Source organism: Ailuropoda melanoleuca, chromosome 7 (genome assembly GCF_002007445.2).
Source record: "Ailuropoda melanoleuca isolate Jingjing chromosome 7, ASM200744v2, whole genome shotgun sequence".
In the NCBI taxonomy this organism is placed as follows: domain Eukaryota; kingdom Metazoa; phylum Chordata; class Mammalia; order Carnivora; family Ursidae; genus Ailuropoda; species Ailuropoda melanoleuca.
Genome location: NC_048224.1, coordinates 54,641,502 through 54,666,638, shown reverse-complemented (window position 1 = coordinate 54,666,638; position 25,137 = coordinate 54,641,502). Strand labels below are relative to the sequence as shown.

At 40.6% G+C, this 25,137-nt stretch overlaps 1 protein-coding gene across 8 annotated transcripts in view; it reads left to right on the top strand.

The window, feature by feature from the left end:
* FNBP1 (formin binding protein 1) overlaps positions 1–25,137 on the top strand; it is a 135,286-nt gene that overhangs the window by 71,754 nt on the left and 38,395 nt on the right. For all 8 annotated transcript variants that reach the window (XM_019795266.2, XM_019795275.2, XM_011219705.3 and 5 more), the window contains exons 5-6: positions 4,412–4,474; positions 5,102–5,206. In XM_019795266.2, coding sequence (XP_019650825.1) covers positions 4,412–4,474; positions 5,102–5,206 — 168 coding nt within the window. The remainder of the gene's footprint in view (positions 1–4,411; positions 4,475–5,101; positions 5,207–25,137) is intronic.

Here is a 25,137-nt window from a genome sequence, read left to right as displayed (position 1 = left end):
GGAATCTGAGTTTTATTTAAAATTCCAGATGGTTGACTGTCCTCAATTGAGTGTTTATTCTCTTTTTTTTTTCCACTTTTTTTTGGAAGTGGCTGTTCTCACATCAATGCCATATTTTGCTTTTTCATGGAGTTTTAAAAATTAATGGTCTATTATATATAAATAGAGTAAAAGCAAGCAGCTGTTGTACCTAATTGTGGAGTGTGAATAATAAACATTTTCACAGCCTAAGTATGATCTCTTGCTGTGCAGTAAAACCTTCCTGGAAGCCTTGTCATTGTAGTTTTTCTTTAAGTTAGTGCTTGCTTATTTTAGGTTTCCTGTGATTCTTATCTCAGCTGCCTCCGGTCATTGGGAGAATCCTAAAAAATTTGGAAGGATGCTTTTATTATTTATATAGATTCTACCTGAATATTTTTAAGGTCCAACCAAAAGGTTGAAATGAAAGTAAGTTTCACTGTCAGCTGAGATACCATCAGGCATTTTCAAAAAGCGTGTTATTACCTTGGAAGAGAAATGAAAGCATCCTGCTTACAGGAGAAAGTCAGGAGCTTTTCTCTGGGTCCCTAGAGATGGCATATCCCGTCTCTGCTGATAGGAGAAAAGCGCCGTGATGACCTCACTCTGTGGCTCCAAAAGCCTTATTATCTTTTTCTAGAGAACAATTCCTCTTTATTCAGAGCTCGGAGGCACACTTTTTAGGTACACACTTGCTCACTGTCCAGCGAAGCAATGTTTGCCATTGTTTGTTAACCAATAACACACACATCTGGCAAGCTGGTTTGTTTGTTTACCTTTTAACTGTTCACTAGCTTTTCTGATTGAAGGAGGGGAGAGAGAGCTGGACGCAGACGACCGCTGTCTGGGTCGTGGTACGCTCAGGATGGTCAGGAGGCCTTCAATTCCACTCTCTGATTTCCTAAGGGATGAGACAGTGCCATGTGTTTTTTTTTTTTTCCTGTGTTGTAGCCAAATGAATTTTGGAGGAACACATACCACGAGGGATACATTAGAAGGAAAGTCACAGACACCTCGATTTTTCCTTACGTCGCAGGAGACGTTAGGATCTCAAACATAGTTCTCAGATGGTTGTTTTAGTCGGATGGAACTGTGGCCGAGGAGTCCTTCGTGGAAGAAAGCTTGTCAGTCAAGTCAAGGTGCACAACCGTGCTTGAAAAATAAATTCATTTTTATTTTAAAATATTAAATGAAGGAGCAGCAAGAGAATTTGCTCTGTGGGTTTTCAATCAAAATCAGCCCTCATGCTCCCAGAATATGACTCTGGTGTGTGTGTGTGTGTGTGTGTGGGGGGGGGGGGGGGGGGGGGGGGTAATCTATTGTCTTCAGAGAAGGTGCCTTTGATGATAAAGCCGAGTCAACCTTTCCTGTCACTTTCTGCGTATTCTCGTATGCATTTCCTCCCTCAGCCCAGGACTGGCCTCATGTTTGGTGAAAACATACATTTCAAGAACATAACCCTAGAGCTCGGATCTGAGTTTGGTGCTAAGGTGTTTTCTTTCCCCCCTTTAGTCTGTCTTTAAATCTCAAAGTAAAACTGGGGTGGGGGGGATGGGGAGATCTTTTCAGCAAATCGCAGAACACGGTGATCCTGCTTGCGAAATGGGGGATCCTCCGTCCTCTTGACAATTCAGGAACGTGGCTCCTGACCGGGCAGGACTCCAGGAGCCCTGGGGCCTCGCTGAGAGGGCTCGGCTAAGCCTGTTTCTCTGCCTCCCTGTCTGCCTCTAGCTTCCCCCTTCCCCAGGACCTCCCTCACTCCTGCCCACCGTTCCATGTTAAAGTGATATATGTGGCTTTCAGAAAACCCACTTGCATTTTGTACTTCCTCCCAGGTTCAGGATTTTCCTAGCTCTGCCCTCAGCTCTCCTTCTTACTTCCAGGGCCTCGATCCTGTCTTGCTTATTTCTAGCCTTAGACTCAATCTCTGTTTGTTTTCATCCCTGTGTCTGTTATGAAACTTGAGGAATGAAGTCCCCAGGGGGCTCCTCTTGTATTCATAGAGACCAAAAAAAAAAAAAAAAATGCTAGATGGGTAAAACTTGCCGTAAAAAGGAGCTTAAAGTGGTGAAACATGACCTGAAAAGAGAGACAAGAAAACACTCCCTTATAAAAGAGAGCTGTTCTTAAAAAAATCTGATTTGGTCTCCTCCTTCCTGTCCTCCCGGCTCCCCAGCCCTCCTTTGTGACTCAGCCCTGCCCCAGGCTCTGACTAGGGGGGATGGAAAGGCCCGAGGCTGTGCTGACGAGACCTGTTCCATCGGTCATGCTTTCTGTTTGCTTTCTGGCCATGGAACCCCCCACCATCGAGGTTTACCTTGTCCATCGGAACACAGACGGCCCATTCAAGCCCAGTCATTGACAGAAGGTTGTCTAGTAAAAGGAGCATTTACCTTGCTGTGGAGAGGGTTCAGGAGAAGCAATAGGGGCCGGGTCTAGTCAGGGCGGGGAGCTACTGTGGCCCCCTCGGTCTGACAGGGGCAGGGGAGCATTGCAGGCACTTTATAGGCAAGCAGGAGTGCCTGATGGGAGCTGTGGCCTTGGGTCGAGGACCCAGAGCATCTTAGCGAGAGCAAACTGCAGGTAGCTACCAATTCCTGCCCCCTGATATGCCAGAACTTCTGTGGCAAATCTGACAGAGCCGGAGGGTAAGAGATCCTGCATGCAGTCCATGCGGGTCGGCCTCTGGGGACACAGAACAGGGTGGAGAACAGATCTGGGAAACTCCCACCACATTGACAAAGTTGGTGACGTCACAGTTGAAGGCTATGACAGGATTCAGGAAACACTGGTGATTTTAGGCCCCTGGATAAAAAGGACACCATTTTCTTAATATTTCCATGAGTTTCTAGCTGGTCTTTCCTTGGGATCTCGTCTCCTTTGTGATCTCGTCCAGGCTGTGGCTCAGCACTAGGCACCCACTTGACGCTGATGACACTGGTCGTTTTAGCGTTGACCACTCTCTGAGCTCTCCCACAGCCAACCAAGTACCTGTGAGGCTCTCCACTTGGGGGTCTCCTAGAATGTCACCCTCACACGTCTAAAACTGTGTCTGATTCCCCTCAGACCTGCCTCTCTCAGTCCCTCCTCTCCTGAAGTTCCAACCAGCAACCTCAGAGTCACCCTGACACCTCAGTTCTCAGCTTACATGTGATCCTGGGGTTTTCCTGACCAAAGGACACCTAGGGTCTGACCCCTGCTCATCACCTGCATGCTACCCTGTGGTCCAAGTCCCCTGTCGCCAGGGTTGGAGAGAGGCTCCTACCTGGAACCTTCCTTCATACCATGGCACCTCTCTACTTGGGGTGACCCATGGCTCCCCACAAGTCAACAAGACTCTACGCAGTCTGGTCCTTTCTTCTCTGACCCCGTCTCCTGATATTCTTGAAGCTCACCCTGGTCTAGCCCCCTAGCATTCTTACTAGTCAACACAAGGCACTTACCTGCCTCAGGGCCTTTGCAGATAGCAGGGGGAGTGAATTTATTTTTAGATCTAAAAAGGTCTAAGTAATGGAAACGTCCATGCACAGAAAAGTTTTACACAAATGTTTGCAGCGGCAGCATTTATAATAGCCCCAAACTGGGAAAACGCCAATGTTCATCAACTGTGGACGGGTAAACAAAATGTGTATACATCCGTACAATGGAGTGTCACTTGGCAGTAAAAAGAGATAAAGTACTGATACATGTGACAACACGGATGAACCTTGAAGACATTCTGCTAAGTGAACATTATGTACTAATGGAAACGTTATGTCAGTCACAGAAGACCTCATTTTGCATGAGTCCATTCATAGGAAATAATCCAGAACAAGCCGATTTATAAAGACAGAAAGTGGAGTGGTGGTTGCCTAGGGCTGGGGAGGGATGACAGCTAAGAGATACAGGCTCTCTTTTTGGGAGGATAAAAATGTTCTCAAATTGATTGTGGTTGCATAATTTCTGTGACTACACCAAAGACCAAAGAGCATTGCCTTGTACAACTTACATGGGCGAATCGTGTGGTACGTGAATTCCTCCTCAAACCAATTAAAATAAATATCTAAGTGATGGCTGTCTTAACGAACATTCCTGTCATTTTTCCAAGTGCTGTTATGTAGGTCTTGGAATTCAATATTACCATATCTGAAGTTTTAAAGGGAACTCTGTGACTGTTTGCGTTTTCACTTCCTCTTTATTTTTTAACCCTTACCTTTCTTTGGAGTGCATGTGCTAGACAGTCCGTATTTAAATATGATTGAGGGGGTGCCTGGCTGGCTCGGTCGGTAGGGCACATGACTCTTGATCTCAGGGGTATGAGTTCAAGCCCCATGTTGGGCGTGGAGACTACTTAGAGAAAATGAAATATGATTTTAAAGAGGGGTGCTAATCCCCGTGTGTTTTCTGCTTCCAGTACTTCCACGATGGGCGGAAGGCACAACAGCACATAGAGATCTGCTGGAAACAACTCGAATCAGTAAGTAGACGACACACAGCTCAGAAATGCCTGTAGACTTTCTAATCTGAACGTGAACCTGCATCGATCCGTGAGTGCAGAACAAAAGCACCAAGGGTTGCCTTTAGAGATTTCTCCAGTGGGAATCGCATTTGTTTCTAGACACCATTATCCAGAGCAAAGTGTGGAGCCCAAAAAGCTCAAGCAGAGTGTTTTTCTAAAAACTCATCTGGAGGGGCGCTGAGTGGCTCAGTCGTTGAGCGTCTGCCTTCGGCTCAGGGCGTGGTCCCGGCATTCTGGGTTCGAGCCCCACATCAGGCTCCTCCGCTGGAAGCCTGTTTCTTCCTCTCCCACTCCCCCTGCTTGTGTTCCCTCTCTCTCTGGCTGTCTCTATCTCTGTCAAATAAATAAATAAATAAATAAAATCTTTAAAAAAAAAAAAAACCTCATCTGGAAAACACAAAGTTTAGACAGCGGGGGTGGAAATAAAAGCAGATTTTAGAATAACTCTTTGACATTAGGACATACACCCAACCAGCTCAGGGGAGAAAGCTCTCTGGGGGATTGAGACAAAATGATATGTTCTCATAGGAATCGCAAGGTTTCATTCACAACTGCTCTCCTGCTACCACTTGCCTCTGCTTTCAGAGTAAAAGACGATTTGAACGTGACTGCAAAGAGGCCGACAGGGCACAGCAGTACTTTGAGAAGATGGACGCTGACATCAACGTCACCAAAGCAGATGTTGAAAAGGTGAGGTGAAAGTGAGCTCTCTTCTTTCACTTCCTCTTGTGCCTGTGGCTACTCCTCCCCCTGCCTGTCCCCAAGCTCTCCTTTCCCACATCACCACAAAAGGCCACTCAGCCTGGGATCAGCTGTTAGCATTTTGTGTCACCCATCGTGGGGACCAGAAGCTGACTTTTGGGGAGTCTCCAGTGTTGTGATTGGAGCAGTTTGTGGACTTACGTTGTCCCCAGGTTGATGACTCTGAGACTTAGCCTAGGAGTGGCTCTCAGCGGGGTGGTTTCCGGAGGCTGTGGCTTTCCCTTAATGGCTTTTCAAAGAAAAAGTCAGCCCCTTTAAAAGCCAAAGCAGACTGGTTCCCCACCATCTGGAAGAGCTCTGCTGCTCAGAATGCTTCCGTTGGGGAGATAAAGGGGTGTGCAGGCTGGCCTGACTTTCGAGGTGAGCTCGTTGCATCTGGGCGTCCCATCAAGGGCTCTTCTCTAAATGGACTCATGTCGCGGTTTGGAGTGTGATTAAGCTCGTACTGTCCCTTCTTGTGGTTCCATAGCTGTTTTTCCCTAGAAGCTGAGTTTTCTTTTTCTAAAAGTCATCAATACAGTGTAAACAGCATTAGACTGTTAAATACACGGCTGTATTCATCCCATGGCTGCCTGGGGCTGTTTGGGCATCCACAGCGCGGGGAGAAGCACAACGTTTTCATAGATTTCTTTCACTTTTGCCAGATTCACGGGAGATGAGTTTCGATGGAAAATAGTGTGGGCTATTTAGTTATTTGTCCAAGGCTGCCAAATTCCCTGCTGAAAGCCTAGGTATATTGTGGCACGCCTTCCTCGATAATTATCTAATAAATTAAAATATACGTCCTCGATGTCTCTCTTTGGGCTGGAATGGGGATAGTTTACCGAAAGATATATTAACGTGCTGATAAAGTTACCGTAAATTACTGTCAATTTGTCATAAGTTCCTGTGAAAATCCCACTCCCCTAAGGATTTAATAAAATGTGACTCAGATAAAATGGATTGATCCCGAGTTCATCAAAAAATCGTTTGGGGCTAAATGAGGTATATCAGTAGATGCGTCACATACCTAGCAAAGGTATGCATTCTTTATCAAATATTTTACTATCCTAAATGTAAAATCAGAGTGATTTTTATTCATTTAAAGGGTTTTTTTTTAAAGAAATTACTTTTATGACCTTTTCTTAATATAAAAGCTGTCCATGCTTTATTCCAGAAATACCTGAAATTGCAAGCAGCTAAAGAGGAAAAAACAAAACAATAAAACATCCAACTATTGTTAATAAAAGGTATTTTACCTTTCAGAGCCTTTTCTTAAAAAAAAAAAAAGATACTGTGTATTGTATAGTATAATATATATAAAGTATATATACAGTATGAAGAATAAGAACCAAAGGAACACTTCTAAGCTAGCTTAAGAAAGAAAATCTTATTGATGCCTTTGAAGTCCGACCGTAACTTCCTGCTCCCGAGCCCCACCCCACAGGTGTATTTTTTCCTTAATTTGGTGTTAATCCCCTCCTTGCTGTGTGTCCCAGCTTTACCACAGATGTATGTATTTCCAAAGAGTGTATTTATAATTTTGCCTCTTTTCCCGCATTATATAACCAAAATCATGCTTTCATTTATTTTCTTCGGACTTGATTTTTTTTTCATTCGCTATTATGTTTTTTACTTAATTCACATGGAGTATAGAACACGTGACTTTTATATATTAAGGTTAGAGGCAGATGTCTTGCTAAACTCTTTTTATTTCCACTTTGGGTTCTTCATGGGTTTTTTTTTTATAGAGACAATCCTATCACCAGCAAATAATGGCAGTTTTGTTTCTTCTTTTTCAATCCTTATGCCTTTTATTTATTTTTCTTATCTCGTTTTGTTGGTCATGACCGCCATTATGCTGGCAGAAGCAGTTGGTGTGGACCTTCTTATCTCCATTTTTGATAATGAAGAGAGTTTCTCCATTAAGCTCAATTTTAATAAACCCTTTATCAAGCTAAGGGATTCCCTTCTTTTCCTTTTTTGTCATGAGGTTTTTTTCAACTTGACTTGATGTTGAGTACCATGGAATACTTTCTCTGCTTCCTTTAATCCATTAATGCGATAGATTACATGAGTTGGTTTTCTTATATTGAACCGTATTAGCATTCCTGTGACAAATCCAAGTAGGATTTTTCTGAATACATAAATTTTTTAAAATACATAATCTGAATTATGTTTTTTAAATACATAAACTTAATCTGTTTTGTTAATATTTTACTCAAGAGTTTTGACTCTATTCCCATTGAAATTGATCTATATTTCTTTCTTGTCCATCCTAGTTTGCTTTACTTAAAGAGTTTCAGAGTGTTGCTTTTTTTCTATTCTCTGAAATAATACATGTAAATTGAAATTAATTGTTTCTTGAATGTTTCATAATACTTCACTGTGGGAAAGTCTCTTAACTACTGAGTCAATTCCTTCATTGTCATCTGCTTCTTCTTTGGTGGATACTGGTGGGTTGTATTTTTCTAAACATAGACCCACTTCATCCTAAGCTTTCAAATTTATTGCCTTAAAGTTGACCGTAATATCTCTCCCCTTAGTGTTTGCTGCCTGTGTTGTTGTGTTCCCGCCTTTGTTGACTCCCAGTCCTGCCTATTTGTACCATTTTCTCTTTTGGAGGATCGGGTTTCTGAAATCATTTTTATTCTCGTTTTCCGAGAACCCCAAATTTATCATTGTGGAGCTTCCCTTGTCTACTTTTATTTTCTATTTCATTTAGTTTCTTTTTCTTCTTCGTTTTCCTCTTCTTTGGATGTATTCTCTTGCCTTTTCAGAGATTTCTTTCTTCTTGCTTACCTCATTTCATTTTTTCACCTTTTCTAATATGAACATTAGAAATGCAACACTTTTCTCAGGGCGCCTGGTGGCTCCGTCAGTTCAGCGTCCTACTCTTGATCTCAGCTCAGGTCTTGATCTCAGGATCGTGAGTTCAAGCTCCACGTTGGGAGCCTACTTTAAAAAAAAGTAACACATTTCCCACTTACATACAATTTTATCTGCAACCCATGAATTTTGGTATGGAGTACTACTATTGTTTATTTTGAGATACTTTTCATTTCCTTTACTGTTGAATCTCTTCTTTGATTTATTTGGAAGCCTATTTAAAAATGTCCAGTTGTGGGCACCCACGTGGCTCTGTCAGTTAAGTGTCTGCCTTGGGCTCAGGTCATGATCCCAGGGTCCTGGGATCAAGCCCCATGTTGGCTCCCTGCTTAGCTTCTCCTGCTCCCTATGCCCCTCACCAAGCCCCCCTCTCATGCTCTCTCTCCTACTCTCTCTCTCAAATAAATAAATAAAATCTTTAAAATAAATAAAAATGTCCAATTGTATGGCACATTTAAACTTATCTTTTCATTATTGATTTCTATAGTGTAATTGCATCATTGCTCCAGAAAGTCTGAGTTTGCCTCTAGGGTGTTTGTTGAGACTTGTGTTATGGCCCAGTACGTGGTCAGCTTTTATTGGCATTCTGTAAGTAATTGAAAAGAATGTGTATTATCCATTTCTATGTATTTTCATTAGATCCAACTTGCCAATGATGCTATGCAAATCTTCCCGTCATGCAGATTTTTTTTTGCCATTTGTTGTATCGCTTTTTGACAGAGATATGTTACTTCTTTGTGCTTTACTTTTCCTGTTTGTAAAAAGGGAACACAAAGGAACAGGATCGATGGGAGTATTAACGGTGTTAATATGTACAAGGGACTCAAAGCCATTTCCTGCAGCGGCCAGTGATCCCTGAGTTAACTGTCATGAGGATGACAGTGGAAGATTTGTCATTTTCTCTCCATTTTTTTCTTCTATTATGAAGTTATTTTATTAAAAAATAAATTTTAGGGCTGCCTAGCTGGATAACTTGGTAGAGCATGTGACTCTTAATCTCGGGGGCCTGAGTTTGAGCCCCATGTTGGGCATAGAGATCACTTTAAAAATTTAAATAAAGAAAGAAAGAAAGCTTTTAATAAATAAATTTTAGAATTATAGTATCTTCAGTGTGTTTTGACTTTTCATCCATGTGTAGTGAACTTCCGTCTGCAGTTATGTTTTATGCCTTGAAGTCTGTTTGCCTGATCTGTACCAGCTCGTTGGGCTAGTGTTTGCCTGGCAAATCTTTCCCAAACTTTTACTCTACATGTTTCTTTGTCCTCATCTTTGGATGGCTCCCTCATGAATGGCAGGCACATGGTTAGATTTCTTTTTCATCCAGTCTGATGGTCTTTACCTCTCCCCGGAGAGTTTGGGTTCATATACACCATCTCATCTTATTTTCTCTTTGTCTCACTTTCTCTGGGTTCCCTTACCTCTTGCTCTGACCCTTTTTGTTTCTTGCCTCCTTGAGTTTTGAAATTTTTGTTTTGTTTTGCTTTTCTCGTTCGTCTTTGGCCTATGCCACTTTGGAGATTATGTGTTCTCTTTCTGTGCTTTTATTGGTTAGCCTAGATATTTTAACATACGTATTCAACCTAAACTATGAAGTAATTTGGAATCTTTACTAATGTTTTCCCAAACAACCCTTTAACTAAACCAGCTCCCTTTGACTACTGCAATTTATTTGTGAGTATTTGGGGTTCCATTATACAAGTTAGGCTTTTGTAATTTTATACAGTCCTATAAGTATGCTTTCTACTTTCTTTGTTCACATTTCTTTTTATATCTGGGATCTTATTCCCTCTTCCCAAAGGACACCCTTTGGAGGTGCCTTTAGCAGAGATTTATTGCAGTAAAATCTCAGTTTTTGTTTGATTGGAATGATCGTCACTCTCATTCTTGAAAGATGATTTCTCCATGTACATAATCCTAGGGCGATTGTATTGTACCTGGAGGACGAACTTAATTCTACCATCTTCTGGCTGTCATTTGTGTTAAGTCGCAGCAGGGAAGAAGTCAGTGTAACTGTTAATCCTTTGGAGATAATGGCTTTTCTTCTTGGTAACTATGGCGATATATTTTTTTGGTCTTAGTTCTTCACTGAAATTTCACTATAATGTATCTAGCTGTGAATTTCTTTTTTATCTTGCTTTTGATTCGGTGAGTTTATTGGCTCCTGGTTAGAGTTTTCCCCACATGTCTATCTCTCATTCTGCTAGTTCATCTGGAACTCCGATTATTAGGTGCAAATTAAAACTTCTACTCTGTATCCTCTCTGCCTATTAACCTGTATTTCTATTTCTCATCTCTTTGTCTTTCTCTGCTGTACCCCATGTAATTCCTTCAGATATAATTTTCATTTCACTAATTCTCTCTTAAACTGTGTCTAATCTGTGGTTTAATGCGCCCATTAGTTCTCGAATCTCAGTTGTTACATTTTCACTTCTAAAAGTTCCTTTAGGGGGCGCCTGGGTGGCTCAGTCGTTAAGAGTCTGCCTTCGGCTCAGGGCGTGATCCCGGAGTTCTGGGATCGAGCCCCACATCAGGCTCCTCCATTGGAAGCCTGCTTCTTCCTCTCCCACTCCCCTTGCTTGTGTTCCCTCTCTCACTGGCTGTCTCTCTCTCTGTCAAATAAATAAATAAAATCTTTAAAAAAATAAAAAAAAAAATAAAAGTTCCTTTAGGCTCTCTTTAAAATCTGTTTCATCCTTTTGTTTATTTCTTGTGACTTTGTCACTCTTTCATGTCATATTTTACTTCTTGAAACGTATTTAATATCCCAATTTTATATTCCCTATTTAATTATTTCAGTATCTACAATCTTCGTGGGCCTGATTCTTCAATTTGTTGTTTCTGCTGACTTGCTCATGGTGACTCGTTTCCTTGTGTATTTTTGTGATACATACATTTCTGCTATAATGCTATAAATGCACTGCCGTAAACCTTACATTCTACAAAAATACTGCTAAAAAAATAAACAGGACTTCTGGGGAAAATAGGCCCAGAAACAGATCACTCAATAGTTAGAGAACTTTGTAACCAGAACACCAACAAAACAGCAACCCTAGTAAAACTAGGCATCTGCATTGAGCACCACAGCCATTGTCCTTCAAGATGCGGGTCTTTCAGAGTATTAGGAATTTCATAGATGTAGTTTCTTGGGAGCATTCATTTCTGGTGAGACTACTTTAATTAAAATGAAAAATCTGATCCAAATGGTAGTTTTTGGTAGTTATCCATGGTTTTCACACAGGGGGAAATATCTTCCCAGTTAACATTAACATACTGTGAAAATTACATATAAACTAGCAAGGCTTTTATGTTACATGAAGGTCATGGCCCTATATTTCAGTCCTATAAAAAGGTATAAATCACAGCAGAAAACCATGTGAGGTACAGAACAGACCGTGTGATTATGAATATGTGTTCCTTGGGATTTTATCTGTGGCCAAGGTTTAAAGTGAGCTCTCCAGGGAGCTGGCATTCCTTGGGTTCGCTACCAAGCCGGGACTACGTCAATCTAAATTTCCAACTGGGGGTTTGAGATCCACACATGCTGTGTGAGTTCTGGCCCTTTGTGTGGTTCAGAAATTTCCATGATTATTTGATTTCTTTGTTTTTCTCCCTCAGGTCGGACCCAAGTTAGTTATTGAAAGTGCAGTTGCTGGGTCCACTTATGGCTTTAGGACTTTCTGATAGGTCCTGGCCAAATTGAATTGTTCTCCTTGACTCTTTTCCTATTTCCAAGGATATGTTGTTTTTTCGTATCCCGAAAGCATCACTTTGTTATTTTTGTGCAAGTACCACTTAGCTCCTCTCCAAGGATATGATAAATTACCCAATTTTAGCATCACAACATTGAAGCAGGTAGAGCAGTGTCAAAACATTGGAATTCATAAGTTATTTTGCCTAAGAGTGTGACTCGGAGCACTGTAATTTCCCCAAGCAAACAGCAGTTTGACTGTTATATCAGTGCTCCGTTTTATCGCCAGTGAAGCCTCTTGTCAGTATCAAGCTAAAAGGATGTGGTGTTTCAGTTCTTATTGCTACATAATGTAATTTCCCTTTGTGACTTCTGACAGTCTTTGAATCTCATATAAATGTCTTTTCCCCCAGTTTCCGCAAATGATTCAATTATCCAATTGTGTTAGAAAGAACTCACCCTCTCTTGTGCTGCAGTCGGCTCTGCAACACTTGGAACCATCTGACTGTGTTTACAAAGACGTAACCCTTCCCACCATCAGCAGAATGGACTTCGCTAAATTACATTCAGGTGTGATGTTACAGGTGATGTGAAGCTGACATGCGTGCATCTTCTAAACTACTTAGGATCTGGGTTTGAGCCTGATTTTCTTCTTTTTTTAAAATTAAATGCCCCACACTTTTCGTAAGCACTGTGTTCAAATAATCTCAGTCCGTCCAGGTCCTTGTGGGGCATCCGTAGACCTTTGCTTTGTGTTCAGCGTCAGTGAGTGGCCAGATATCTAGTAATTCGCTTACAAGAGGGTTTGTGTTGTCCTTGAGGCAGCCAGTTTAACTAAAAATAAATTTATATTTATAAAATAGACCTAAAAAAACCTAGTAGTTTTATCTCTGGGCAAGTGAATAGATTTGGATGTTGTGAGGAGGATGAAGGAAGGAAGGAGCTCAATGGAATGGATTTTATTGGTGATGAAGTTCAGGGAAGTATGCAGTCTCTTTTCCTTTGCCAAGATGCAGCTGTCAGAAAGGTTTGAACTTGAAGACTTAACATGAGCTCTAGTGATTCGGAATGAGGTGATCTGGATTTGCAAAAGAACCAATTATATTAGAATAGGTCTTCCGTGGGGCGCCTGGGTGGCTCAGTCGTTAAGCGTCTGCCTTCAGCTCAGGGCGTGATCCCGGCGTTCTGGGATCGAGCCCCACATCAGGCTCCTCCACTGGGAGCCTGCTTCTTCCTCTCCCACTCCCCCTGCTTGTGTTCCCTCTCTCACTGGCTGTCTCTCTCTCTGTCAAATAAATAAATAAAATCTTTATTTAAAAAAAAAAAAAGAATAGGTCATCCTTTTGCTCATGACCCAGGTGCTTAAGTTGAAGGTAAAACCAGACCCTTTTTTCCTCCCTTTTAATGAGTTGGAAAATATAGTCCTTACTATCTGTTTTGTGTATATTGAGTATATTGAGAAGTCCAAGGACTGTGAGGGAACATAGAAAAATCAAACCATATATGTCTTACTCCAATGTAGGATTCTCTTGTAAAATAATAATGAGGATAAGGCGAAAGTATTCTGTGCTGTCCACCTTCCCCCATCCCAGGCCCTCCTCACAGGTGATCACTCTTGCCACTTGATATGGGTCCTTCTAGAACATTTAAAATAGTTTTTTTTATTGGGGCCCCTCGCTGGCTCACTTGGTAGAGCATGCAAGTCTTGATCTTGGGGTCATGAGTTCAAGCCCCACATTGGGCATAGAGCTTACTTTTTTAAAAAAAGTTTTTTATTGAGGTGAATTTACATACAATAAAGTGGCCACATGGTAAGTGGACAGCTCAATGAGTTTTCACACATATATGAAATCATGGGTCACCACCTAACATAGGGGACATTTCTAGAACCCCAACAGGCTCCCTTGAACACTCCCCCACCCCAAAGGTAACTATTATCCTGACTTCTGTTGTATAGAGGTCATATCAGTTTAGCCTGCTTCTGTACTTCCTACAAACTGTTCAAAACATATTCTTCTGTCTGGCTTCTCTGACTCAATGTTATGTTTGTGAGATTCATATTTTTGTTGCGTATGGTGGTACTTTGTGTTGTCCATTTGTGATTGCCATGTGGTATTCCATGTGTGGACATACCGTGATCTGTTGATCCATTCTTCTGTTCGTGGCCATTTGGATTGCTTCCAGACTGAGGCTAAACTAAGGAAAAAGCTACCATGAAGATTTTTATACATGGCTATTGGTGCACAGGGTCTCTCACTGTCCTTGGGTATATACATGGGTGTGGCATCCTGGGTCGTAGGTGTGTGCCTGGCTCTGGCGTGCTGTCAAAGAGCCTGATGAGGTGGCTGTACCAACGGACACTCCCCAGGGGCTTGCGCCTCACCCTCCCCAATGACAGGTGTTTATCAGTCTTTTTATTTCAGCCTCCGGGATGAGTGCGGAGTGGAATCTGGCAGGGGTTGTAATTTGCACTTGCATTTTCTGGGTGAAGAATGATGTTGAACGTTTTTGGGGCCATGTGCACAACCTCTGTTGTGAAGTGACCAAATCTTTTGCTCATTTTAAAAACAGATTTTCAGGGCTCCTGGGTGACGCTCTGTCAGTTAAGCTCAGGTCATCTGCCTTCAGCTCAGATCATGATCTTGGGGTCCTGGGATCAAGCCCAATGGCAGGCTCCCCGCTCAGCAGGGAGTCTGCTTCCCCCTCTCCCTCTGCCCCTCTCCACCCCGCTCATGCTCTCTCTCTTGCAAATAAATAAATAAAATCTTAAAATAAATCAATAAAAATAGATTTTCTTCCTTTTGGTATATAGGTATTTTTCATGAGTGCGTATATATGTGTGTTTATACATATGTTCACAGGTATGTATATAATTATACAGTTTACTTTTGTGTCTGGCTTCTTTTGATGAACACAACTTACCAATTTTAATAAAGTCCAATTTACCAGTATATATTTTTTAAAAGATTGGTACTTTTTGTTTTCTGTTTAAAATATCTTTACTTACCCCAGTAAAGCCTTTTGGTATGCCTTTAACTGATAGGTGGGTGATGCTTTATCTTACAGTTTTCATCATTGCTATCAAAATATTGGTGTGCAATGGAAAAGCCTAGACAACCAGAATGTTATTGGTTCCAAGTCACACATTTTTAAGGCTCATGCTTGGTAGTACAGAGAGCCCGTCTCTCGCTGGCCCCCTCTCTCAGAAGCCCGGCGCCATCAGAACTGATTTGATGCCAAAGGACCGTTGTTCCTTGACACCCTGAGCAATTAAACTCTACATCTAGTCTCCAATTTTTTTTTCTTTTTTGCAGGTTTAGAGCATGGTGTGTAGACAAATGGGCAACAGATTACTTTTTAATGGAGTCAGTATTTCAACCTTTATGTAGTTTGGAGATTACTTTGGAAGAATGAGAATTTTAAGTAACCATTCATTTATTTTATAAAACTATTTCTACTAATTCTTTTCTTGCACTTTGCTTCTGCTTGGTACAGCTTTTTACCCAACTAGATTCTGAATTTGTCTATTTCTGTTTTCACATGCACACCCCCCCGCCATGAGTTACCCTATACCTATTTTTGTTTTTTGTTTTTTTTTTTAACTTCAGGGAATTCTAATGGAATCATGATTTCATGGTCTTAGTCTCATTTTCAGAAAACATTTAACGGGTTGAAGAATTCCTAAGTTGCAAAGCGTTCACGTTCACCGTTCATTCCCTGACCCATTATCCACCAACAGTGTGCTGGCCAGGTGTGGGGGTAGAGTGAACACCAGCATCTAGTCAGAGCTTCCTTGACTGTAAGGGGCTTGCCTTTCATTTTCTTCCTGGTACTCAACTCTCTTTGTTGTGAATTTTCCCGTTTGCCTTCTAACCAACTCTTCAATGGTGTTTTGGTGACAAAACCTTTATAGTCAGGTTTTATCTGTCACACGGCTTTGGTAGAATAACATGCCAGACAAACTTGGGCAAGGAGCAGCGCCAAATCTCTGCATTCTGATAGAGCCACAGTTGGTTAGGGTGGTGTTGGGATGAAAAAGGAAAAGGTTATCAAAATGAATGGAATGTGAACTAATATTTCTGAACAGAGAGAACAGTGTTTTCTAAATGCATGCATTACAGGGAGTTCATCCATGTCAGGCAATGAATAATTCCCTTTCTCTAATTCGCCCTCGCCTTGTGACTGTTGGCTCTTACATAATTTCTAAATGCAAAATAGGATATTGTTTAACAAAAACTGCAGTTAGTGGTTACAAGTAGCTACAGTAATTGTTGGTGAGTTCAAGTTATGTTTTTAAACTCTGGTGTCAGTTTCTCCTTCTTATAGGTTCAGTTTCTTGTATCTTGTATGATGCCTTTTCTGCAAGAGGCTGAATTTTATAGGGAGCTGTTTGCCTTGAAACAGTTAACGTGGCTTCTTAATTCAAATTCATCGCAATTCTGAGGAATTCTCTATACGATTCTAGAGGTTTCCTTCTGGGCTTACTCGTGAGTGTTGTTACATAACCTGAGTTGAGGAAATGTTTTAAAAGTTAAATTCAGGGGCGCCTGGGTGGCACAGCGGTTAAGCGTCTGCCTTCGGCTCAGGGCGTGATCCCAGCGTTAATGGGATCGAGCCCCACATCAGGCTCCTCTGCTATGAGCCTGCTTCTTCCTCTCCCACTCCCCCTGCTTGTGTTCCCTCTCTCGCTAGCTGTCTCTATCTCTGTCAAATAAATAAATAAAATATTAAAAAAAAAAAAGTTAAATTCAAATCCCGACCATCAGCACTCAGAAGAGCGGATCAGTTTCTTGGGGAGTTTACATTTCCATTTTTGTGTAATATTATGGCTTCTAAACTACGTGGCTGAGAATGTTCTTGGTTTTAAAATTCTACAGAGATGTCCCTATTGCGAGATAGATGAGGAACTTGTGAGCCATTTATGAATGAAGGTAGAATTGTAAGGAGTATGTGACAAAACTTCACGTTTCTAATTATAATAAAAATACACATGTGCTTTTATTATATCATAGGTTACATAATAGAATATTTTAAAGAGAAAAATAAAATAATAATCTATGCTAATTTTACATAAGAATGACGGAATTTACTTTGAACAATGATCGGTTTGATAATTAGCTCAGTAAAACAAATTAAATGTAGCAGTTGAAGGTTTCTGCACTTGGAAGCCGTGTTGAGGGCTCCGTAAGCCCTGGCAGGGTAGGCAGCTGAATGGCAGAGTGTTAAATTTTTTTACCATTTGGGGAAACAGCCTCTTGCAGGATGACTACTTTAGTCATTGTACGTATAAGGAATTGTACTATTAAATTTTTTTGCTGCCTTTGCTCTATGAGGTTTGACATCTTTATTGAACACAGTAATATCTTGAGTGCTCTTCCCAAATTCGTTTCATATCAAATGTCTGACTGGTTATCTGAAGAAATTGTTCACTGTAACAATTTAGAAAACAAAAAAAAATTTTTGAAAGAGGAAGTGGTTAGTATGAACACAGGAAATACATTTTGCAACTGCAGCTTGATCTTTTGGGTTAAAATGCTTTTTTATTCGCAAGGAGAGAAAAATGTGTACAATTAAAAAGAGACTCAAAAATGGATATTGTGCTATAAGTGGGTCAATATTCAAATCAAAGATTCTAGAGAAAACACTTTTGTTATTCTCTTGTTTATGTCTCTATCTGTAGAGTTTATATTCTGTGTATTTTTTCTCTCAGTATGCCTGTATTAAATGAACATCCTGAATGGTTTCTGTTGTTTCGATTCTTAATATTTGTCCTGGGTAGTAATGGATATGTTTTCCTCTCTCGGTGCTTCACACGGGAAATGGAATTTAATGGAAATTTTCTCCAATTAGTAGACGTGGAATAAATGTATTTATATTTGGAAATGGGACATAACTTCGATCTATGTCATAAGTGAATATTAGTAGGATGAGTTTTGTGTTTTTTTAAAGGCTGTGACACTCCATGTTGGTTTTACCATTAAAAATGAATTTGTGGGGGCACCTGGCTGCCTCAGTTGGTGGAGCATGCGACTCTTGACCTCTGAGTCATGAGTTTGAGCTCCACGTTCGGTGTGGAGATGACTAAAAAAAAATAAATAAACTTTAGAAAAAATGAATCTGTGATAGAAATGTTAAACATGCAGTTATTTACTGCGGTTAAATGTTCCACACAAAAGTATTCAAGTTGCATTCAGCTCCAAGTTTTTGTTCGTTTGCTACCAATTGCTACTATCTCTATATTGTAAACATTAATTTTCATTTATTTGTTTCTGAAGTAAGTGGTTTTTACGCTAAAAAAAAATGGAGTTTGATTAGGTGAATATCCAAAAAGAAACAAGGAGGTCAAAATGTCAAAATCTCAGGAGTATCAGGAATGTTGGGGGTGGAGATGCTACCAAAAGTGAATTTATATAGAGACGAAATACTTCAGAAGGCCTCTTCAATGAAATATTCCCAGTATGCATTATTTCATTTACATTAAAATGTTGGCATGAGAATCTGCCGTAGCCTTGTTTTCGTGTTCCTAGAAGCATAACCATGGACAAACCTCTAAGTTAATCTGCAGAACCAATAAGAACCAGTAAGACATGGGTCATTCTCATACCCCAGACCTGATGATTAAGGTGACTTAAATGAAAATGATATGAATCTAAATATTCATATTATATATGAATATATGAATATGCATATCAAATAAAAATGAATTAAATACATAAAGTGATATTCATTATTGATATGTTTATGTGAGAGTGTATATAGCTTCACGCACTGGGCACTCACTGTTCTAAAGGCTTTCATATGCAACTCAATACAATTATTTTATTTTAGTCTGTTCTGTTTTATTTGGGCGGTGGGGTAGGGGCAGAGGGAGAGAGAGAATCCCAGGCAGGCTCCATGCTCAGTGCAGAGCCCGACTCAGGGCTCGATCTCACGACCCTGAGATTACCACCTGAGCCGAAATCAAGAGTTGGACGCTTAACTGACTGAGACACCCATGTGCCCCTCATTTAATAAAATATTCTAATTTTCACCGATTGTGAATGGCCTGCTTGGCCAAGAGCACGTTCCTCATCTTGCTACTACACGGAAGTAAGTGCATTCAGAGCTTGTTTCTGCCACTCACTAATGGTACAGCGTGAGATAGTTTGCTTCATCTCTGAGCGTGTTTCCTAGTCTATGAAATAAGGATAATATTGTGCACCTCCAGGGCTTGTTGTGAGACTTCAGTGGGATGTGATACACATAAAGGAGAGGCCTGTTTTTGGACTGCAGTTGATTGGTCAACACTGTTGTCTTCATCTGTATTTTGCCTGTTTGTGTCTTCTTTTGCTTACTTCTGGCTCCTTCTTCCTCCGTTCTCCTTCGGCCTACAGTGAATCAGTTGAGTATATTTTGAACATTCTAGGCATGCGGGCATTCCGCAAGAACATTTATTGAACGAAGAGTGCATAGCATCAATAGGATTGCAGTAGGTACCTTTCATGAGGGCCCTGGTTAGCCAATAATGATGAAATGGAGAGACAAGGAAAACTTAAGTCCGTTGGAGAATAGGATGGAGTATCATATGTTATGTGCCAAACTTCATGGTGAAGATAATTAGAACGAGAGCAGTTTTTAAAAAAATGGTTAATGAGAATCATCGTATGTAAAATCACCTGGTCCTCCAAGCAGCAAATACTAGGAGTTCAAAGTCGTTCTTGGATTCTGCGTCTGTAAAAGCTCTGTGCAGATTACAGGTTGTCGAGATAGGACTGAGGACGGAATTGGGGCGTGAAGATGAACGATGTGTAGAAAATGAAAAGATGGAGCAGACAGAGAGCAACTGAGTGGAAAGAACCCCACCAGGGCTCCGAGGGAAACCTGCTGCCCATGTTGACCTGCCTGGTGGGACAGGGAGCTGGGTAGGATCTCCTGGAGAGATGAAATGAGAACAGATTATGACAGATATTAAAAGCCAAATGGCAGAATGAATGTGTCCCTGATGAAATGCTACTGAACCACCTTCCCCAAAGACTCACTAGAAAAGTGCTTTATATTTTCTAGAAGGGTTTTAATCCCCTCGTAGGATTCTTACATCCATTCCTAGATAAGAAGGGTCAGTCTCTAAGGTGTTGAATTATCATGAGCCTAAAATGGCCCTGCTGGATACGGTACAGCCAAGACTGAAGCACATTTCTATGCCTCAAATTCAGTTCTTGCCAGAGGACCATATGGCTTCACTACTAGATTATGTTAAATGAGCTCTTCAGTGTTAACCACTGCTCTTGCCTGTGGAATTACGCAGGTGATAGTGAGTTGGGGTAAGATGATAAATAGCAATTGACAGGAGGCCTCGGTATCAGGGAGCCAAGAAGGAGAAGCGGGGATTGTACTGGACTAGGATGCATAGGCGCCATCTGTTTACCATCCGTCCTTACAGCTGTAGACATACAAGGCAGGCCCGCTGTTGTTCCTTCTTACATAGGATTCCTTTCTGGGTTACATTTCCTCCTTCCTGGATGATAGGTTGTTTTACTTTTTTTTCCATGAGGGTTTTTGTGAGCAGTAAGTTCATTATTTGCCTGAAATGTCTTTATTTTGCCTTCACGTGAGTGTGATAGTTTAGCTGGGTGTAGAATTCTCAGCTGACAGTTATTTTCTCTAAACCTATTTTGAAATATCACCCCATTGTCTTTTATCATTGATCATTCCTCCTGGGAAGTTGGCTGTCTACTTATTGCATTCCTTTGAGGGTATTTGACTTTCTTTCCCTGGTTGTTAAGACCTTATCTTTGCCTTTGGTGTTTTGTAGCATCACTATGACGTTTCAAAGTATACACTTTTTTATTTCTATTTTTTCTGCGTAGAGTTCAAATGGGAATTCGTTCCTTTTATAAATGTGGGAAAAGCTTTCAGGTGTTAACTCTTCAAATGTTGCCTGTGTTTCATTCTCTTAAAATTGTTGGTTCTGGGACTCATAGCAGATGTGTATGAAACTTCTCATTCTATCCCATGTGCCTTCTAGCTTCATTTTCCTTCCTTCCTTTCTTTATCTCTGTATATTACATTTTGTGTAACTTTCTTAGCCACTTCATGAATTTTCTTCAATTATTCTATTATTTAACTTATCTATTACGTTTTTAAAATTTCAGTGACTATTTTTTATTTCTAGACATTCCATTTGGTTCTTTTTCATCTTTATAATGTCTTATTATTTTCTTGTGAGTTCTGTTGCTTCTTTTATTTCTTTAATTATTTTAAATATTCTTGTTTTCCCACTCTCTCTCTCTTGCTCTCTCTCTCTCAAATAACTGAATAACTAAATAAAGTAGTAAGGGGGGGCACCTGGGTAGCTCAGTCGGTTAAGTGTCTGCCTTTGGCTCAGGTCATAATCTCAGGGTCCTGGGATTGAGCCCCACATAGGGCTCCCTGCTTAGTGGGGAGTCTGCTTCTCCCTCTCCCTCTGCCCTTCCCCCTGTGCTCTCTCTCTCTTTCTCTCTCAAATAAATAAATAGAGTACTTAAATATTCTTGTTTTATATTTTCTTCCGAATTGTTCTTTTAGCTCAAGTTCTTATGGTGATAACTTTCCTATTGTATCACCTCTCATGGTGGTTTAGTTCCTTGTGCATTTATAATTATTATTGTCTTTTTCATATGAGCGTGTCTTCAATAGGGATGGTTTTTTTCCCTGAGAATCTCATAAAAGCAGGATTATATGAAACCCAGCAAGGCTTTATATTGGTTTCTTCCAGACAACCTGGAACTAATTTTTATGTTAATTACTTGGGTTGGGTATTCTTGTATCATCTGTATAATACATACAAGCTTAAGATTTTGTTTCTCAGAGGATGCACTTCCCCTACTCCGCCCCGTAGCCTGAGACTCTAACAAGCTTCCTTGTTGTCTTCTCTGGCCACTGGAGAAGTTTTGTTTGGTGTCACCCAGCTTAAGAAAAACAGAAAAATGAACGTCGACATTACAATAAAGGGCGTATGGTCTTATGTCTTTAACTCATTGATGACATATGCTGAATGCCACTTGGAAGATTTTTAGTATCGAACCTTACTGATTCAACATCTATTGTGACTTGGGTACTAAGGGTGCATAGCTGCTAACCTACCACCAAACACATCAGATTTCTTCAGAACAGGAAGCTGTATTTCTTTTCTTTCCCTGGGGAATGTAACATGACGATTGTTTTTTCCTCTTCTGAGGAATGTGTCTTTTCTAGAACTGTGTTCAGTATTTTTGTTCTTCGCAACAGCACCACTGCCACAGAGAATGATCATTTGGGCTTTAACTTTCTAGAATCCAGGCTGTCGTTTTCAGCTGTATGTATTTGCAACCTTGTGAGTGTCATATTCTGGGGTGCAGTTGTTAAGGGGAGAGGGAGAAGAGAAAGAGATAATCAATTTCTCCCCTGCCACAACTGAACACGCAAGTCTCTGGCCAATGACAGTGCATAGAAACCAGGGAAGAGAAGAGAGACAAGTCTTGGAGACCGTGATTTCTATTTTACCAAGCTGTCTGAGCTCATCCCGAATTTTTGTCCAGCCTACCTTGGGGCTGTGCCAACCTCAAGATGAACAATATCAACATTGGCTTCTCTTTTAGCCGAAATGGTCACTCATCTTGAGTAAATAGATATTTCAAATTCTACTTTTCAAATAAGGCAACCAGGGTATAGGGGAACAGAAGGCCTTTTCTTAAAACTGTTTAGCAACTGAATGGCTGGTGTGGGATTGAGATGCTGGTCTCATTTGCTATCTTCCCCTGTTCTCTCCTTCTGTTTCACTGACTGTGCGCCAAAGTAACCTACAATACTGGGGCTAGAAGTTCTAAGACTGTTTAAAAAAAGAAAAAGAAAAAAGAAAATCAGGAAATTGCTGAAATATTTCAAGCATATTTCTTTGGTTAACTTATTTTGAAGTTTTTCTCTGTTTTGTATTTTAGCTGCCTTTATAATTTATCAAAGACAGACTCATTGTTTTGGCAAGTCCCAGGCCTGGAAGGCTCCAACAAAAACTCCCAGCACTCCATCTGAATAGGAATTTTTAAATGCATTCTTAGTCTTGAATTTGAAAATGTATTCTAGAGGCAACAGTTTGCTGGGAAATTTAAACAATGCCATTTATCATACGACAACATTGCTCCAGACAGAGAATTTTTTTCATCTCTTCCTTTGTTAGTATCCCTCCTACTACATTATCTTCTTAGAGCTTTTTTCTCTTTCTTTTCTTTCTTTCTTTCTTTCTTTCTTTCTTTCTTTCTTTCTTTCTTTCTTTCTTTCTTTCTTCTTTCTCTTTTTGGATCTCAAAGGCAAGCCATACCTCTTCAGTTTTTAAGTTTCTGGAATTCAGCATTAGAATTTGTTTCTTCAACTAATCTTTTTGGCAAAATAGAATATTCCTTAATCACTCTTGTAAGAAGTGATCACTATTAATGCTTTATTTTTACAATAATCGAATTATGCTGTGAATACTGTTTTGGAAACTTACAAAAATGTTTTAAATCACATACAGCTTTCACGTTTTCTAATCATTAAATACGCTTCTACAATTTTTTTTTTTATAGGCTGCCCCTTAGGCCATCAAGGATATGAGATATATTTAACCAATGACATTACTGGGCGTTTGTTTCAAATTCTTGTCTATTATAAATAATACTGTGACGGATATCTTTTGTGAACATTTAAAGTGATTTCATTAGTGGGGCGCCTGGCTGGCTCCGTCCGTGGAACATGCAATTCTTGATCTTGGGGTTTGTGAGTTTGAGCCCCACGTTGGGTGTGGAGAGGACTTAAAAAATAAATGAATGTAAACACGAATGAATGAATGAATGAATGAATGAATAAAATGATTTCATGAGGATAAATTCCCAGAAGTAGAATTGCTGAGTCAAGGACTAAGGAAGATGAGTTTTACTCCTAATCACTGACCAGTCCTAGAGAAATCCAGTTCACCAACTAGAGTTTTCAGGGATTCTCCACCAGTTGCTGTTTTTAGGGATCTCAAAAATACCTAGAAAATAGGTGAGACTATTCAGTGGCTCCTTACTCCCTCATATGCTGCCAACGCGTGCGCGCTTCTCATTAACCTGGCTGCGTCCAAAGGAAGGGTGCTCTAGTGGTGGGAGCTCCTTGCCACTTAGAGTCACCAAGTGTGCCAGCTGTCGATTGGGGATCGTCGTAATGTGCTGGTGTCATTCAGTGGCATCACTGCAGCTGTGTTTCTGGAAGTTTCCAGTTACTTGCCCCAGCCTGCCTTATCTGCTCTCAGCGTTTTCACAGAACACAAATTAAGGACTCCAGGTTGTCACGTTCCCGGTGATTGTCAGAGGGTGGAATGGGCAGGCACTTTTACTTTCTAAACCTCACTGTTCTGTAAATTGGAATTATTTGCAACAAGCAAATTTTTGTAATCAGGTGAAAAAAGAACTAAAGAGGCAGAGAGGCCAGATAACCCAGGTTATTAAATTTTATAAGTTTAATTTTACCCAAAATATATTTTTTGAAGACTTTAGTTTTTTAAGTCACCTCTCCCGCACCCAACATGGGGCTCGAACTCACAAACCCCAAGATCAGGACTCACGTGCTCTACCGACTGAACCAGCCAGTCTCCCCAGTTTTATCCACAATATTAAGTCAGCGGCTCAGGTAGTTTGAAGAGGGGTGAATTTGGAGCCAAGAGCCCTGCTGGATCCTTGCCGTGCCTCCAGTCCAGGCTTCTCACCCTTCTGGATCCCGGAATTGGCGGTCAAGCCCATCTGCCCCCGGGGGGAGCTGCCCCTGGTCTCCAGCTATTTGGATAATAATTATAGACAGCCTGGGGCAGTGGTGCAAAATCATGAATGCCAAATAAAATCTTGATTTAGCCCCCTTCTCCGTCCAGCCTAAAATACAGTTGGTTTCTTTTTATGATAATGATGAAATAAAACATTCAAAGTACAGCTGCCCGGGAGAACCTTAATGTCGTTTGAGCTACCAGCGGTAACTGTAAATTATTCCTCACTGCTGTCCCCCATTTTGGGGAGTAAAGGACGGGCCTTTTAAATGTGTTCTATCACATGCTTTTAAGAGAGGAAAAAAATGGCTCTCCGAAACTTCTGAACGCTGCTGCCATAAATGGTTTATCACTTAAGGAACAGCAGTGTCTATCAACATGTGGGAGGTCCGAGGCCATGTTCAAAAAATTAATACATCTCAGTATTTATTTACAGTAAATATATAAAAGGAACTAATGCATTTTGGCCCATTTTTGTGAAAAGGTCAAAAGCCTTGAGCAGCCCCGAGAAAAGACGTGTGTGTATAATTTCTTAAGCAA